The sequence below is a fragment of the Sorghum bicolor genome, chromosome 6, assembly GCF_000003195.3.
Source record: "Sorghum bicolor cultivar BTx623 chromosome 6, Sorghum_bicolor_NCBIv3, whole genome shotgun sequence".
Lineage (NCBI taxonomy): Eukaryota > Viridiplantae > Streptophyta > Magnoliopsida > Poales > Poaceae > Sorghum > Sorghum bicolor.
This window is the reverse complement of record NC_012875.2, coordinates 59369373-59387221: the sequence shown is the minus strand read 5'-3', so window position 1 is coordinate 59387221 and position 17849 is coordinate 59369373. Positions and strand designations below refer to the sequence as shown.

At 42.5% G+C, this 17849-nt stretch overlaps 2 protein-coding genes across 3 annotated transcripts; one reads left to right on the top strand and one right to left on the bottom strand.

Annotated features, from left to right (window-relative positions):
• Positions 3588–7140, bottom strand: LOC8082569 (protein DOWNY MILDEW RESISTANCE 6). The gene is made up of 3 exons (XM_002447240.2): positions 5800–7140; positions 4709–4947; positions 3588–4602 (listed from the first exon to the last, which is right to left on the bottom strand). The coding sequence occupies exons 1-3, from the start codon at positions 5953–5955 to the stop codon at positions 4032–4034; spliced, it is 966 nt and encodes a 321-aa protein (XP_002447285.1). The 5' UTR covers positions 5956–7140; the 3' UTR covers positions 3588–4031.
• Positions 12585–15710, top strand: LOC8082568 (N-acylphosphatidylethanolamine synthase). Of its 2 annotated transcripts, none has more exons than XM_021462451.1 (5): positions 12585–12865; positions 13693–13820; positions 14674–14759; positions 14878–15015; positions 15145–15710. In XM_021462451.1, exons 1-5 carry the CDS (start codon positions 12618–12620, stop codon positions 15430–15432), a joined length of 888 nt encoding a protein of 295 aa, XP_021318126.1. In that variant the 5' UTR covers positions 12585–12617; the 3' UTR covers positions 15433–15710. The 2 variants fall into 2 exon arrangements, with proteins under 2 accessions (XP_021318126.1, XP_021318125.1); XM_021462450.1 differs by having other exon boundaries at positions 12602–12865; positions 14674–14765.

Here is a 17849-nt window from a genome sequence, read left to right as displayed (position 1 = left end):
CGTCGCCGCTCTGGCAGACAGGCAGAGGCAGCTATCCCCAGTCCTCACTCCCACTCCTGAGGAGGGGCAGGTTGCAGGGACGGGCAGGGCGCTGGAATCTGGGAGTGGGAGTGGGGGTTGGAGAGTGGATGCGCGCGAGGGTGGCCTGGCGGTGCCGCCCAAAACGCTCGGAGCGTCAACGCGGACGTGTCGAAGAGGCGGGGGGCCGGGAAGAAGGCGTGCGGGGGCGCAGACACGCGGTGCACGGGTGTCAGGTGGGCACCCTTTCTACACGCGCGCCGCGACGGCGACGGCGACGGAATCGCACGCGTCTGGTCTCGCGCCTGGGTTTTTTTTTATTTAAGCAGCTCTCTTTTTCTTTTTTTGCTAAATCTTAGAATAAATCTAAAAAAATACGAGGAGCTATATGAAGTTAGGGACTTCACCTCAGGTGAATAAATTTTGCCAAGAAAACATAAAAACCCCAACTAAATGAATTATGCTCATTTCGCTACACTCTGGTCTTTTAAGAATGTAAACAATGTACACCATTTACTCCCTTGTTTTTTATTTAAATATATGATTACAATGAAAATGTTTACAGTGTGTTGGCTTCAGATTAAAATCGTAGCAGCTGTGGCTTTTTTTCGTTCAAGCTACAGTGCTTCACAGTAAGTAAACTACAGCTACAGCACTGGCTGCAGCTTCCATCTACAGCGAATACTTTTTTTTTTTTGAAACAATACGGCAGAACTTTATCTATTCAGGATAATTACATCGTTCATCAAAGCATTTAGAATAAAGTTAGAGGCTCGTCAACCCAAGTACAATTTTGCTTATATTGCCGAGCTCTTTTAGTTAAATCTACAGCTAACACTTAGTTACAACGCACGCATAGTTAGAACAATATGAATGGCTAAAATTTAAATTAATTTCTTTGTGGTAAAGGTTAGTGCTTAATGAATTGCTTTGTGGTAGGTTACTCAGTTAATTGCTTCGTGGCAAATGTTATTTCCTTTGTTCCAAATTATTTATTTTTTCTATATATGAAAAGCTATGGATATGTTTAATTGGACGTTGACGGAAGCCAAGCTAAAGTTTGGCCAGTTGACAACCTGAAGGAGCTGGTTCGATGCCTACCAGCCCTAACTAGCGCTATCAAATCACACTTCAAATTGGCCAAATTGAGGCGTTTGATCTGGACTCCAAACTTATACACGACTCAACGTGTTCGATCTTGTTCAGTTACAAAAAAAATTTATAAAATAGACACTGTAGATTTAATAGATTTGCTTCACAAATTATAAATAAACTATACAATTAGTTATTTTTTAATTTATATTTAATTCTTCATGCATGTGCCACGATGTGATGAAGAATTAAAAATTTGTAAATTTTTTTGAAACTAAACAAGACGATCTTAGAAAAGTGAAAATGATTTGCAATTTAAAGGACAACCACGGAGACATGAAACCTGCATTGAAATGCCATTTATTCAGGCCTTGTTTAGATCACTCTAAAATTCAAAAAAAAAAATCTCATCGAATTTTGCAGCACATACATAAAATATTAAATATAGATAAAAATAAAAATTAATTGTACAATTATCTAAATTTACAAGACGAATCTTTTAAGCTTACCTAACCTATAATTGAATAATAATTATCAAATATAAATGGAATAACTCTAGGCCTTGTTTAGTTCCAAAAAATTTTGCAAAACAGGCATTGTAGCACTTTCGTTTGTATTTGACAAATATTGTCCAATCATGGACTAACTAGGTTCAAAAGATTCGTCTCGTCAATTCCGACCAAACTATGTAATTAGTTTTTATTTTTGTCTATATTTAATACTCCATGCATGCGTCTAAAGATTCGATGTGACGGGAAATCTGAAAAATTTTGCAAAAATTTTTTGGAACTAAACAAGGCCCTAGTATCAAAATTCAAGAATTTATTGGAACTAAAACAAGGCCTGAGTCGGATAGGGTACAGTGGACACGACCTGCTGCGAAGCTTCCATTCGAATGAAGCATTCCAGCAAAAGTTTAAAACCCACTATGTACGCGATGGCCGCGGCCACGGCGGCGCGATGCCCCCTCGCGCCTCCTCCTTGCTCGGCGCGCAGGCGAGGGGGGACTGGGGGGACTTCGGGAGCCAACCGCCGCCGGCCACTGAAACCGACAGGCGACAGTCGAGCCTGCTTGGGGTCCGGGGATTCGGAGAGCCAGCGAAGAGCAGCGCCCTTCGCTTTCAAACCGACGCCACACGTGGCGCGGTTTCATTTCGCCGGCTCTGCTCGTCTCTCCGCACCCTGGTGGATGCCACTGCCTCGTCGGCTCGTCGCACTCCGGTTCGTCCCAGGTATGGTTGCCTGCCTCTCCCATCCCATTTTGATTTCGCTTCACTGTCGTTCGAAAATCGGGATCAGTTCCGTTAATTAGGCAAGTTTTGCGTCCAATCTAGCCGATAATTTGTCGTTCCTGTCGCCTGGCCTGTAAATCGAGGCAAATTAGGAGAAGCGGTTATTAATTAGGATCTGAAGCTTTGTCGACTTCTCAACAACTGTGTTCTGCCGCGTCTCTTACGAGAACCTAATCTTCTTCTTTCGTAATTTTGTTTGTGTGATTGGGTTATGTTTTCACTTGTAAGTTGTTGTCTGCTGTCTGCTGTCCACGGTTGTTGTTTTCGAATTATTTGTTAAAAGTAGCATTCATACGCATCCTGTACATCTATATAATTGTGAAAAACTGAAAATGTGCAAAAGCTTAATTATCCACAGGTCCACGCGATTGCTATGACAAAATAGGTGGATCAGTGGCATATAAACTGCAGTCTCTTTAGGTATCCTTACCCCTTCATGTACCTGTCGATCAATGCCTGCATAACAGAGTTAAGTATTCATGGCAAGACACAAGTATTCAGAAATTGCTGTTGCGGTTATTACTCGCCACCAGTAAAAATCATTTTAGAGCACCGATGAAATCTAGTATTAGTTCTAGAGTTGAAAGTCCAATTTATTGCGCATGCATGAAGGTATGAAATGGGAGATTTGTATCGCATTATATTTGAATGACAAGGTTTTCAACTTCAATAATGTCAACCACCTTTATGCAGGCTTCTGATTCGTGACCTCCCATTTGCTTTAAGGGAATGGAATAATTGCTCATCAGCCAACTCAAAAGCATGAAATAAGTAATTGACATGCTCAATATATAAAAATATTTTACACTCAGTCATCTAAGCCATTTTCACATCCACTCCAAGGTACCAAAGATTCTTTTTGAGCCTAAAGGTTGTGGTCTTGTAGATAATGGCCAAAGATGATTACACATGCAAGTTTTCAATGCTTCATGTAAAACTGGAAATGGACACCACCAGCCAGACAGGGCTTTATTGAAGAGTGCATGGACGCTTCAGGATTTCAACATGTGACAGTAAACCTTAGCTCGATCTGCCTTCTCAAATATCATAGCACCAGTTAACCTGCATGATTGGATGATTTAAAATTTATACCAGAACTACATATCCCCATTATGACGAGGTTAGTACCTCTTTACCAAAGCGACAAGAACATAGAAGCTTAGAGCATTAGTCTGAACTCTAAAGTTTTTTTTTTTTTTTGACCGGAACTGGCAGGATTTTTTTTTTCTCGAATACGCAAAAGCTTTGCGTATCATTGCATTTAAGAAGAAAATGTCGAACATACAACGCGCTTGGTTAGAGCGCCGGAGGTCAACAAGCCGTAGCTGGACCAACCCACCACAAAGACCCTAGCTTGCTATTACACAAATGAACAACCGGTGTTACGCGGCGGCCTAAACCTGCCGGCCTAAACCGGTGTTACAGGAATTTTATTAAAAGCTTAGAATTACAAGCGAACTTTTGGGGAAAGTTGAGGGGGACAGAGAAAAGTCTGGGTACACTCTAAGGAACAAAGAAGACATCTGAACTCTAAAGTAGACAGATATGAACTGTAGTAGACATACGATGATGTCTTACCACCTTTTGGACTTGTAGTGAAGGTTGCACCCTAATTACGGCTTGTAATCCTTACATTCTGAGGCTTTCAAGAAAATTCCTGTGCTTGTTGTCCATATTAGCTGTGAGATGGTCAAGGAAGTCACTGAAACTGCTCTCTTTGTATTTTGCGGGATTTTGTTTATCCACAAGCTCCTTGGCGCACGCGACCTTCTCATGTAGTTCAAAACCTTGAATGCTTGCTATAGAAATCCTTGATTCTTCAGGATTCAAAACAGCACGGTGCATAGCTGTTTTGATTTGCCCATTGCTCAGGACTTCCATGTGATCACCTACATGGACATGCAATGCATGCGGAAGTTGCTGGACTGTTTTCCAGCTGTTGCTGCTGCGGTCAACAACTTCAAGGCCCTGACAACTTGTGAGCAAGATGGTAAGAAATCCATAATCAGAGTGTGGAGCCAGCCCTATAGTCACGGGATCTTGTGGTGCTTTAGGGTAGCAGTTCACTGACAATAGTTGTGAGCCCTCCTGAAATTGCTCATTCAGGTATTCCTTACCCAATCCTAGGCCTTCTAGTATCGCTTCAATCAGTTGCAAAGCCACACTCCTTACTTCAACAGCATACTTTCCCATGTATTCCCTGATTTCAGTAAACAAAGAGGGGCCATGTCAGTTCTTAGAAACATGTACAGCCACTGTGTAGTTCACGTTTGTAGGAGATTTTTTGGAGAGAATTTTTTTTTTACCTGTAGATCGTTGGTTTCTCTGGCCAATATTGAATCCAGTCACTGAGTGGATGGGCATAATGCTTTAGGAATGCCCGTGACATACTAATGCTATCTTTTGAGCTGGTGTCATATCTAACAGGCTGGCGGAGGTCCTCTGATGCAAACTCTTCCTTTGCCTCACTTGATAGTTTGAAGAAATCTGAAGCTGCTTCAACAGCACAATCCATGACAGATTGACTGATCCCATGGTTTATAACCTGCAAAAATGGAGCAATAAGCAGAGGTTTGGACAGGGAAGTAAGTTTTCTTTGTTCCCTTGTAGTTGAGGATCTCACAAGGGTGTATGGAGAGTTAACAGCTTAAGTTATCTTCTTAAAGCAAAATTTGGTGAGCCCCTCTAGGCTGGAATGCTCATAGCACCTAGAAAACTGAGAACATGACACCACAGAAGGGACGATTTACGATTTGCTATTCATAAGTACTGAAATGACCTTCCATGTGAGTGGAATTCCCTATGACCCTATGGAAGTTTTAGCCATTGTGATGAAAACTGAAGGGCAATATGGGAAGTTGGGAACTGAATTCCTTCTTAGCTTCTTGTTTATTGTCAGTTTCCATGCAACTGAATAACGTGGAGCTGGTCATCTTCATCTTCTAGCACCCTACAATATCAGTAAAACTAACTGACACACCGAGACAATTACATGGTTTGGCCAAAAGTTCTACATATACTCCAAATTTCAGCCAACTTAAAGTGTATATTCTTCATTTTGAGAGCCATAAGTGAAAATGTAGTTCATCAAACATGCAGTTGAATAACGACAGATTGCTCTTATCATAACCATCTTAACAAGATGCTACCAGAGCTAGCTTCTGGGTTTCAAAGAAGGTCTGCCATCAAAGCATCTAAGGTTGAAGTGTTTTATCTTCTGAGGTTTTTGGGACGGACAAGTCAGCTTCCTCGGTCCACTCTAGCAGTCAGCAGCGGTCACAAATGGCAATATTAATTAATAAGGAGTCAGAGAAAGGCAAAAAGTCGACGGAGAGAGAAAGGAAATGACAAAAAAGGAAGGAAAAGAACTGTAGCACAGTGTTCTTAATCAACGTACCTGGAAGTACCCTAGATCACGGCATGCTTTGGCAATTTCATCGATCACGCCAGATCGTGTCACAGAATCAAGGTTGAGGTGCCCAAGGTTGATCACCGGCGTTGGCGAGAGGTGCACGAGCTGCTCCTGAGCAACAGTCATTGACAAGTCAGACATGTTGGCTGACGAACGGCAGCACTGGAAGCAGAAGTCAGGCAGCTACTATTCAGAATCAGAATATGGGAAGGGACCTTTGTGACTCAATCTACTTATAGGGTCCTGAAATTTGTCCGAAGGTATGCGATTTTTTGCTTCTTGCAGAGTTGCAGTGCATGTGACTAAAGGAATGAGAGTGTAGAAGTGTACATCAGTACATACACCTGATGGTCTTCACCTGGACTCCGCTTGCTCCAAAAGGAGACGTCAAGGCATATGCACATAACGTCCAGGAGATGGTCCTGGGTAAGGCAGCTGGGCTGGCACTGCATGGGTGCGTCTGCCCTGGTGCCGACCACCATGTATCGTATTCATTCTGTGGCTCCAGGCCTCTCTCACTCCACCGCTTTTCTTCAGTTCTCCATATCTCATTGACGTCGTGGCGGCTCACGACTGGTGTCTTCTTATGGCCCAAGGTTATGCTGATAATATTGTCTGGAGAGACGACTTGTTTCTATGATGTTGCTGCTGCCCAGGGGGGTCTCATATGGGCATAACGCTGAAAGATTTTTCAGTTATAAAATGGTGCAGTGGCAGGGTCCCAAAAAAGGCTGCTTTTGGTGGTTTTCTCATGCTGCGTGCTCGTCGCGAGGGAGGGTAGCATGGTGGATGATCTGCAGCCACAGGTGATGTCAGACGATGACGACAGCATGGCGGATGGATGATCTCCAGCCTCACAGAGCAGTCAGACGACTAGGGACAATATATGGTGGGTGATCTCCAGACGAGCGGTTTTTGTGCTGACGCGGTTTTTGGGTGATCTCCACTCCAGACGAGCGCTTCGAGTTCTGTGTGCCAGTGGAACCTTTGTGAAGTTTCTGAGCATTCTCTGTCGGCACTGCTAGTTTGGAATGGCGTGGATGAGTCATGAGCATTACTGCACTGTCACTAAACATATTTTTCAGTTCAGTTTTGCTTCCTGAACAGTCCGTTTGAGGTGTTCTGTGGCTTCTCTCTGTGTCGGCATCCGTTTGGAATATACTACTAGTTTGCTGTCCACTGTCCTGATGCAGTTGCGTATTGCTGCCGCGCCTAGAATATATGACATATCACATAATGTCTATGTCTCGTTGGTCTGAAATGTCATGACTACTATAAAAAAAACATTGTTAACTAGCAGAATACGACTTATAAGACAGCGCTCGTGTCTTTTGGAACCTCTTTCATTTTCCTTTGCTTCCTTAAGTGCTTATTTACACCCATCTCATTAATTTGTTGGATCTTTCCAAGGAGGAGAGATGGACACCTTATAATAAAGAACATAAAGAAAAAAGATGTTGGGAAACGAGGCGTAGCTCGGTTGGTAAGCTCTCTGGAGGTCATACGAGAGGCTTCAAAAAAAAGGAAAAAAAAAAGATGCCAAAGGATGGCTACTTAACGTATTGCGTAGTCGAGTTAGGTCTTGTTTAGTTCATCCTAAAAAACAAAAAAAATTTCAAAATTTCCTATCACATCGATTTTTGTGGCACATGCATGGAGTACTAAATATAGACGAAAATAAAAACTAATTGCACAGTTTTGTAAACCACGAGATAAATCTTTTAAGCCTAGTTACTCCATAATTGGCGAAAGTGCTACAGTACACCAAACCAAAAGTTTTTACGAACTAAACAAGGCCTCAGTCTACCTTCCTCGTACGGTTGCTAGAGGTTCTAAGGGCACTCACAATACAAGACTCTATCACAGAGTCCAAGACACTTAATTACATATTATTTATGGTATTTTGCTGATGTGGAAGCATATTTATTGAAGAAAGAGGTAGAAAAAATAAGACTTCAAGTCTTATTTAGACTCCAAGTCCACATTGTTCAAGGTAATAAATAACTTTAAACTCTATGATAGAGTCTGCATTGTGAGTGCTCTAAGCGTTCTACACTTCTACTAAGGCCCTGTTTAGTTCTCCACCAAAAAAATTTTCATCCATCCCATCGAATCTTTGGACACATGCATGGAACATTAAATGTAGATAAAAAAATAAACTAATTACACAGTTTAGTTGAGAATCACGAGACGAATCTTTTAAGTCTAGTTACTCCATGATTAGCCTTAAGTGCTACAGTAACCCACATATGCTAATGACAGATTAATTATGCTTAATAAATTTGTCTTGCAGTTTTCTGACGAGCTATGTAATTTGTTTTTTTATTAGTTTCTAAAAACCCCTCCCGACATCCTTCCGACACATCCGATGTGACACCCAAAAAATTTTCAACCCCAATCTAAACAGGCCCTAAAAGCGAAATGGAGCATGAGGTTGTATTTGTATAGAAGCAAGTGATTAGTATTATGAGATTTTGCAGCAAGTCTGTTAGGGTTCAAGTCAGCAATTTTAGGGCCCACGCAGAAATTTTACATGAATTATACATAAAATTCATTAAAAATCATTTTATTTGACAAGAAAAAATATAGAAACAAAAAAATCTCGTGTTCCAGGGCCCTTAGACCAATCTTAGTGAAGGTTTCATAGCCTATTTCCCTATACATCTATATTTTGAAAACGGTGTAAAAGAGTTTTATCCCTATAAAACTATCTCTATCTCCATAAAGCTTTTATCATCTCTCTTAAACAATGCATTGCTATGTCAGTATATTTAATATTTATGAAACTCTCATTAAGATTGGCCATAGAATACATATAGGATGCCGTAGGCCCCAACCACTTGTCTGCCATTAATTCTGCATTGGCATAACTAATTATGATAGTGTGAACAGTATATATTTTGGAGGCGTTTGTGCGTAGGTTACGATTCATATAATTATTGTATTTGTATTTTAAATAGGTTGTATTAAGAAAACTATAGAGGCTTGTGCGCATGTTTTACTTTCTAATTTTATTCTCCTTTTTTATTGCAACCTATATAGCTAATCATGCTTATTTTATTGTAGTTTTGTGCAATTGTATATGCTTCAATATTTTTTAAGCTTGATCCAACAATATATAAAACATAGCTTAATAGTTTAGCAAACTAGTCCAACATTTTGTGTTATGTACAAAATGTTGAACCATGTATTCGAAAGGTTGAAGTTTTTTTTTGCGAGACCCAGATGCGAAAGGTTGAAGTAATTCGTATCTTGATTTTTAAATACACATATTAGATCCTATTTGTTGCATCCCCCCCAAGGAACATGGTAGTTTACTAGTTTATTATGCAGAATGCAAAAAGAAGATACTCTTATTTTAAAAGAGAATTACATTTCAAGTTTAAGAATAAACGAACTAATCGGCTGTTTTTTATCCTAACTAATCAGCTGTTACCCCCTTCTAATAATATTGTACCACGTGACAAGCATATATATGACGGGTTGGCTTGTTTACCAAAAAATATACAAAATTTTTCAGATTTTCCTTCACATCATGCGGCACATGTATGAGACATTAAATATGGATAAAAATAATTAATTATATAATTAGTTTGTAATTTGCGGAACGAATCTTTTGAACATAATAGTTTATGATTGGACACTATTTGTTAAATATAAACGAAATTGATACCATGTCTATTTTGAAAAAAAAAAATGGAACTAAACACCTCACCCCACCTCGTCCATGAGCAGGTTTCGATGTTTCATTGCGGTAAAAAACCTGCTCCCACCGCGACAAGTGATGGCATCATCAAAGGCACCTGGTTGCCGGTTGCCACCTAAGCCCATCGGACGTGCGCTCGTACGTAGGATGATCTTGCATGTGTTTTAAACAAAAAAACATAGATGGCGCAGAAGTCCTATATGTCGATTTTTTTTCGTAGAAGATGGAGATGGATCCTAATTCTCTAGCGGGCCAGCAGCTACTCCCTCCGTTCATGGTCATTTTTTAAAAATTTTGAGTAGATATATAAAAAATATGTGTAACATTTATATTTTTAAATAATTTTATTATAATAATATATTCAATTATTTAACTAATAATACTAGTTATATATTATAAATATTAATATTTATATATATATAATTAAGCGAGAATGACTTTACGTCGGCCAGCGGGTTCGCAGCCGCGCCAGTTTCGTCTCTGTGCGTGCGGCCGGTTTGCTTCAGGCTTTGGTCCAAGACCCGTCCCGCTGCACGTAGGAATCTCCGCCCGCCGCTCAACGGCTGCCGGCTGCCCAAACCGAGCTCCGCGCACGACGCCGACACACCGGCGCACGATACCGACACGGCAGCGAGGTCGCGCGCGGTTCGGGCCGGACTCAGGAGTCGTGTGCAACTGCGTCTGCGTGGCGCGACCCAGGCCTTGTTTAGTTCCCAAAACTGAAAAGTTTTCGGAACTGTAGCACTTTCGTTTGTTTGTGGTAAATATTGTCCAATCATAGACTAACTAGAGTCAAAAAATTTGTCTCGTGATTTACAGTCAAACTGTGTGATTAGTTTTTGTTTTTATCTATATTTAATGCTTCATGTATGTGTCGTAAGATTTGATGTGATAGAAATCTTAAAAACTTTTTGATTTTAGGGTGAACTAAACAAGGCACAAGCACGGGCAACCAAAGCGGATCAGCGGCAGGGCGGCGCCGGCTGGGCCACGGTATTCTCTGAGCGTCGGCCCGGCTTAGCCTGAGCGCCTACGCGATCGCCAAACAGCTGCGACACCCGATCTGATCCGGTCCGTCGTTGACCTTCCTAGGACTTCCCCGATAATCCGCCGGCGTGGAGGGCTACCTCAACCCCTCGACCTCTCCACGTCAGCCCAGTGTTTTTTTTACACAATAAAATAATCAATAATATTTTCTCTCATGGCTTATCAGCCAAACAAACAAGACGTACGTCATGAAAAATGATGGCTTGCATGACGACTGAGATACTCGCAGAAACAATTGTTGTTTAGTCTGACAAATACACTGGAGTGTGTGACGTGGCAACGAATAGCTTGCTCTTTTGAGAGACCATATTTAGTCAATGCAGCAAAACATGTTGACCATAAAAAGATAATAGTGCTGTGGTACACTCTTTAACTTGTTCGCTTGACTGAAAAGTCATGGCTGAAAGTACTGTTAAAAACTATTGAATGGCTGATAGATTCGTTAGATAAATTCAAGTAAACAGGACTATGCGCTACCTTGTTCGTTTGGATGATAAGCTATGACACAAACTATTGTTGACTGATTTGTTGTGAGAGAAAAACATTGCTGAATGGTTGATAGATTCGGCTGATAAGCTCAAGCGAACAAAGATCTATAATTGACTACCTTGATTGTTACTTTTTTTCAAAAAGGCCTTGGTTGTTACTAATCCAAATTATATCTCTTTTTCTTTAGACCACCACAAAACATTAGCCCACCTTGTCGTGGATAACTATAAGTTTATCCAGCAACCACTATACCTAGATCAACAACGAGCAACAGTTGCGTGCAGAACTACGGTTATGTAAGCAAGTGAGAAGAACATAGTGAGATGATGACTAAAACAAAAAATTGTTGGAGTTAGCTAGAAAGACATCTAGAAATTAAGGTTCTATATTTCTATTCACTCTATGCATGACTTAGGAGAAAAAAAGGAAGCTTATAATTAGCGGAAGATTTAGGCTAGTCTATGATGGGCAAAGAAAATAAAAAGAAAGAGAAACACCTATTTTTGTCCTGCTAGCCACGCAACCCTCTATCTTCGTTATGTCATGTTGCACTGCCGATGAGCTTTATCACCCAAATCCATCATTATCGCCATCTGTCTTCCATGCAAGGAACTATCATTATAAGAAGCTTAGCAACGTCTAGCATTCAAGCCACACCTACTATTTTTGCCAACTTCATTTTGCAATTAAAGCCTAAGCATACAACATATATCTCTTCCAACCTCAATACAACAACGATGACACATGACAATATAAAAAGTCGTTCACTCATTTTTAAGGGATAAAGTTACTAGTCACTATGTATCTTAGATGATATTTTAGGATAAATCTATCCTATTTCAACCTTAAACTCAAAGCATGCAAAAAACTAAGATCGTAAACTCTTACCTAGCCATCCTCGTAACCACCGTGCAAGTAAAGCTCGTTTTTGTTTTAGCTTGTGCATTGCTTATTTGTTTTATCTTATACTATGATTTTAATTCTACTCCATTCACCCCCGCACCCCTAAAAAAAGTAAGTCAAACAATCTTTGATTAGACAGTTTTTTTATAAAGTATACGTAGATTGTAATATTATTATATCAAATAAGTATCATTAGATTTATTATATAATATATCTTTACAAATAAATCATAGAACATTACTTTTTTAAACCAGGTATAATCTATGATTCAAAGCTGAAATAATAATAAGACAATACAATATAGTTCTCTCCAAGATGGTATTATTGTTTGTAATCCACGATCTAGAGCTTAAACAAAAAGACAGTTTTGTCTCTCGAATTATGGTATGCTAGTAAAAAAAAAAGAATTGCGGTATGCTAGTTACGGTCTTAACGGCCATATTTACCTCGAAAATTCAAAACGGAAAGGAAAAAACTGTTATTTTTTTTTTGACAAACAAGCAAAAAAATGTTTGTAAAACCGCGAATCCAGTAAACGGTACAAAGCTCATGTCCAATCGGGACCCACCAAAACCTACCAGTGTCCCTACATCGTCAGAGGGACAGAGACGGAAAACAGAGCCCACGCAATAAGAAAAAAAAAGTAGGTGGGAAAAAAATGGAGGCGTCCGCGGAGGCGGGGGCGGCGGCCGCCGCCGCCGCGCGAACGTTGAGGTGGGCGGGCCGCGCGGGGCACCTGGGCGGCCTCCCGCGCGCCGCGGTGTTCGCCGCCGTGGGCGCGTTCGCCAAGGCGTACGCGTCGCTGCTCAACACCACCACGGTCCACAACGCCGACGCGCTCCTCCGCCTCGTCTCGTCGCGGGCTCCCGGGACGCCGCTCCTCACCGTCAGCAACCACATGTCCACGTATGCCCCCTGAGACCTCCTCACTCGTCTCCCTTCCCCATGGTCGTGTATTACCCTTGATGCTTGTTGATTCAGACTAGCCACAGTAGCTGGGATCAGATGTCTATTGTGTTGCTTGGTACGCTTGATCTGTCGCAATTCCGGCGCCTTTCCTGATGATATTTGCGTCAGCATTGGTGCCAAGTATCAGCTGGTAGTGGAGTGCTTGGAGCGTATGTTGATTGGGGTTTCAGACTACGGTTGATCTCAGGCTAGTTTTTCCCCCACTGAGCACATGTAAATGAGCAAATCAATTAAGCACTAGCATCCATGGCATTGATCTTCTGTTTTTGTAGAGACCTGTCCTTGACCCTTGAAGCACCTGCAGTCTCCTACATGTAGCAGTGCTGACTGCTGAGGTTTTACTTGCAAATCTTAGGTTAGATGTGGTCTACGCATGGGGGAAGCAGGCTGCTGCAGTTCTATGCACAGTAGCTGCTAGTTCATCAGCCACGCTGTAGCTGAAGCTGAAGCGAACACCCCCATTGTCTTCTTTTAAAGTTCTCGTTTGCTTAATGGTTCCTTATTTCTACGACATCACCGTGAACCATTGTACAGTGGTAGTGTATAATTAAGAAAACTACAATACGTTCCTTTTCGCCATAAAATGTGTATGAAAGGACAAAATAATAATATTCACAAGCGTGGTGCCACCGTATTGTCGTATTGTACACGTGTTATGTATCAGTGCTCGTAGTTGTCAATTTTCTGAACCCGCGTCGTTTTCTATAATTTTCGTCTGTGGAATTTCCATAACGTTGAACTTATGTTTATACCTTTTGTATCAGGTTAGATGATCCGCTTATGTGGGGATTCAAGGGTTTTCCAACTTCTGATGCAAAACTTGGAAGGTGGGTGCTGACAGCAGAAGATATATGCTTCAAGAATGCAGTAATGTCCTACATGTTTCGACTTGGTGAGCCTTAATGTTCCTATTTGTCATTTGTGTTCCGTTCCTTTGTTAGTTTTGCAAGTTCTAGCGGTACTCTGCGTGCTAAATAACAATGAATTGCAGTTTAGGTATGTATGATATTATGACCTATATATGATCTACTCGTGTCGTGTGTTTTGTGGGTGAAAGTTTGAACTTTTAGACATAGTACTTATCCCCTGGTTTGGGTATGTATAAGTCAACACCTCTATATGGTCTACTTATGCGGGTTTTGTGGGTGAAAGTGGAACTTTAAGACAGTGATCTTTATGTGACTTCTCAAAAAATCGAGATGATGTAACATGCTCTGCTCTAACTCAGTTACTTAGGTAAGATCTCATATAAATATGGGTTGCTGCCTTTTCATAGAGGGCTAAGAGGCATTTTAAGGTATGCCTAGTAAAACATGCAAAACAGTAAAACATCTAGCACATTCCTATTTAATCCAGCGAACATCTGCATGTTCCTTACTTATGAAATCTAGTTTCATTTCAACTGCCAGGAACCTTTTTAGAAATTCGGTTTCATGGCACTCGATTCACTTACCAAGACTCGAGAATTGCTGAGAATTTGCATAGTTTGTCTTCTGTATTTGCCATAATAGGTGGCATTTGTCTTCAGTCCCTCGTTTGCAGTATTGTGTATCAGATAAGATTAGCTGATGCTTGCTAAGCTATGTGCTGTGGTGCTAGTACAAGAAACAAATGCTATCAAATCTAGTGCCTCATTATCTTTTCTTCAGCTGCTATTTAAATGTCCAGTGCTTATTCTTCGCCCTTCACATTCTCCAGTTATTCTTATCTTTCACTTTTAAGGTGACAAATAACTGTGCACACAGGGAAATGCATTCCAATCACAAGAGGGGGTGGGATCTATCAAGAACACATGAATGAAGCCCTTGACGTACTTAGAAATGGAGGCTGGGTATGGGTAATTTTTACAATTATGTACTGATCTTTCTGTCATCAACAGATGCCATACCCCTGCCTATAGATTCTGGCCTCCATTTAATTCCAAATTTTATCATGACATATTCAAACAGTTGCATACGTTCCCTGAAGGAAAAATAGTCCAAGACGATCAGCCAATCAGAAGATTGAAGTGGGGAACTGCCAGTCTTATTGTCCGAGCACCTATAACTCCAATAGTTTTGCCAATTGTTCACTCTGGCTTTGAAAAGGTAAATGGAACTGATAAGACATCCTGTTAGAATGCTTTGCATCTCATAGTGAAGACATCGTAGTATGTGGTATAGAGCATTCTTTCTGAAGTTTGAATATATTCTTAGCATGCTGCCATTTACTTCCAGGTCATGCCAGAAAAATCATTCTTTGGACGGCGACCGCCAGTGCCACTCTGCAGTAAGAAGATAGATATCATTGTTGGAGAGCCAATAGAGTTTGACATGCCAAGTTTGAAGCAAGAAGCATCAATGGTACCTCATGATTCATCCTCTGAGCAGAAGGGGTGGCCACCCATTACACCAGATGGGCTAGACGAGGTCGCCCAGAGATGGCTTTACCAGAAGATGTCAGACAAGGTCCAGTCTGTGATGGAGAGATTGCGGAAAACAGTTATCAACCTGAAGCAGCATTGATCTTGTTGACCTTCATCTATCAGGAAATGGAATGTTTATTTTTCCCTTTTCCCTTTTTTTCAGTAGCTTGAGTTGGTGGATACAAAAATGGGCAAATGGTCGTCAAACAAGTCTGTCAAAGTATTGGGAATAGAATTAGCTCAGATTGTTGCATGCTGATTCTTTTTTGAGGTAGTAGTTAGTCTTGAAAGATTTGTTATTCATTATTTACCATCAACTGTTCAGGTGCCGGTTTTATTGAGGAATGAATAAAAGCCTTGTGATGTTCAGTTGCAAAATTACCATCCATTTCTGTCTTTGGTCCAGTCGATTTTTCTTATATATTTCCTGATCGGTTGTCTACTGTACCATAGAAATGGAGGCATACCAGAATTACGCTTTCATGTCTTGTGAACACAAACTTCATTGCATCGGACTCAGCAGAATCGCTGGTCACCAAATCCTCAACAAAGTGAGGTACATCATCCTAAGTGATTGACATATCGCTTGAACTGAACACTTACACACATAAGCCGCAATGGCATCTGCTACTTTATTACATGAGTTTCGCAAATTTAGTCATCAGCAAAAGCCGGAGTTCAGTAGTAATCCCACTCATGGCAGATAGGCTTTAGGCATCATCCTCCAGGGCTGCTTTCACAAGAGAGGCATCGGTCTCCAGGACCAGGACTTCTCTGCGAATTCCTAGCTGAACCGCTGCTTTCAGGCCAGCCAAGCAGCCAAGCAATTCTGCATGGAAGGCAGTTGTAGAAATTGTTCTTTACCTGCACCTGCAGTCACCAGTTCACCACGGCGCCCTGGTCATCGCGAATGATGAAACCCCAGGCACCCGAACCGTTCCTGTGGTCGAAAGCCTCGTCAGAATTAACCTTGAAGTTCCCTTGCTGAGGTCTTGGTTATACTAAGAGTGGGGATTATTCCCTATAATTCTTTTAAAAAGAAAACTGTATCTTCGTTTTTTTTTTTTTTGAGTGGACTGTATCTGCGCTTGGAAGGCAGTTGCCTACTGTAAAATTGGGCCAGCCCGGAGCTGTGCATTGCATCAAGGAAAACGCGCTTCACAACTGTGCCATCTTTGGGCCTAGCAGAAACAGTGCTGGGCCCTGAGGGATCCAATGATAGTAGTATACTTGACCTCAAATGCCATAAACACAATATTCTTCCCATCCCACAAAAGAAAAGGAGTAATGCGTCTTTATCCCCCCCCAAAAAAAAGAGTAACGACAACACGAGCATGATTATGTCCGTTTTGTTCAGCTTGCACAGGTTGCACCGTTGGAGAAGGCGAATCCAATAACTGTGACAGTGCTCGTTCCCACGCCACTGTTTGGCTAGGTTCTACCGAAAGCGACCCGACGCGCGGACAAGCCAATAGGGGCTAGCCAGTAGCCACAACGACCCACCCACGACGCCCAGGGGGACCGGGGCCAAACAGTTTCGCCTGCGCCTGCGCCGCTGCGTGCCAAGCCAGCCAGCTCCTGCATCTGTCCTGCTGCTACCCCTGCATGCACGCCGGCGCCTCGCACAAGCTTTGCTGTCGTCGAGCCTGAGGTGCTGAGCGCGGACGCCCCGCCGAGCCCGCCCCTTCCGTCCAGTCGTGCGGGAAGCCGAAGACGTGGCGTCCACCACCGCTGCTACTGCTACCTGCTGGGCGCTGGCCCTGTCTCCAGACTCCAGCCTCGCTCTCCCTCCCAAGTCCCAACTCCGGTCCGATCGACAGGCCGCGTGAGACCCCGCCTGCCATGATTAGGGGAAGACAACAGGAGCGGATTCTACTAGTAGCTATATCCGCGGCGGCCGAGGGGGATCTCCGATTCCGATCCCGGCTGAAACGGACGTGTCACGGTCACGGTCACGGTACTCACGTCACGTCTCAGTCGGCGTCACCGCGTCACAGTGGCACGGACCACGCACGCAGACCACCAACCCAACAAACCCCATCATCATCATCGTCGTCGTCATCATCGATCAGGTCACGAACACAAGCCCTGCTGTCCCTGCTCCATGTTTTGGGCCTTGGGCCAAACAATTTCAAATAAATCACTCCCAAAGGGGGATGAGATGAAATGGGCAAATGAAATTCTGCTGCAGGCAGCACAGTGGTGAGGTGCGGTTGGAGATGTTTCATGTTTGGTGCACGACACGTCTGTCAGATGAGACCAGCGCTTTAACCAATAACCACCTCCTTGTCGGCCAGCACCAGCAGGTCGCCCCGTCGTCCCCCGGCCCAAGCGCGCGCCCAGGCTCTGCTCCAAACCACGCACCATCTGGCGTCCAGGTAATCCAAGCCGCGAGCCGAGCGCACCGCCGGCCGATTGCGTGCGAACCGTGTGGGTGCTGGGCACTGCCACTGGGCGGTACCGGAGGAGAATGTCGCGGTCGTGGAGCTGGAACAATTCAGGGCGTACGTGTAGGTG

Coding starts and splice junctions, on each gene's coding strand:
- LOC8082569 (XM_002447240.2), bottom strand. CDS start 5,955: ATGTCTGACTTGTCAATGACTGTTGCTCAGGAGCAGCTCGTGCACCTC. Junction 4,948..5,799: donor GTGATCTAGGGTACTTCCAG/GTACGTTGATTA, acceptor CCATTTTTGCAG/GTTATAAACCATGGGATCAG. Junction 4,603..4,708: donor GAGAAACCAACGATCTACAG/GTAAAAAAAAAA, acceptor TACTGAAATCAG/GGAATACATGGGAAAGTATG.
- LOC8082568 (XM_021462450.1), top strand. CDS start 12,618: ATGGAGGCGTCCGCGGAGGCGGGGGCGGCGGCCGCCGCCGCCGCGCGA. Junction 14,766..14,877: donor GAAATGGAGGCTGGGTATGG/GTAATTTTTACA, acceptor ATATTCAAACAG/TTGCATACGTTCCCTGAAGG. Junction 15,016..15,144: donor TTCACTCTGGCTTTGAAAAG/GTAAATGGAACT, acceptor ATTTACTTCCAG/GTCATGCCAGAAAAATCATT.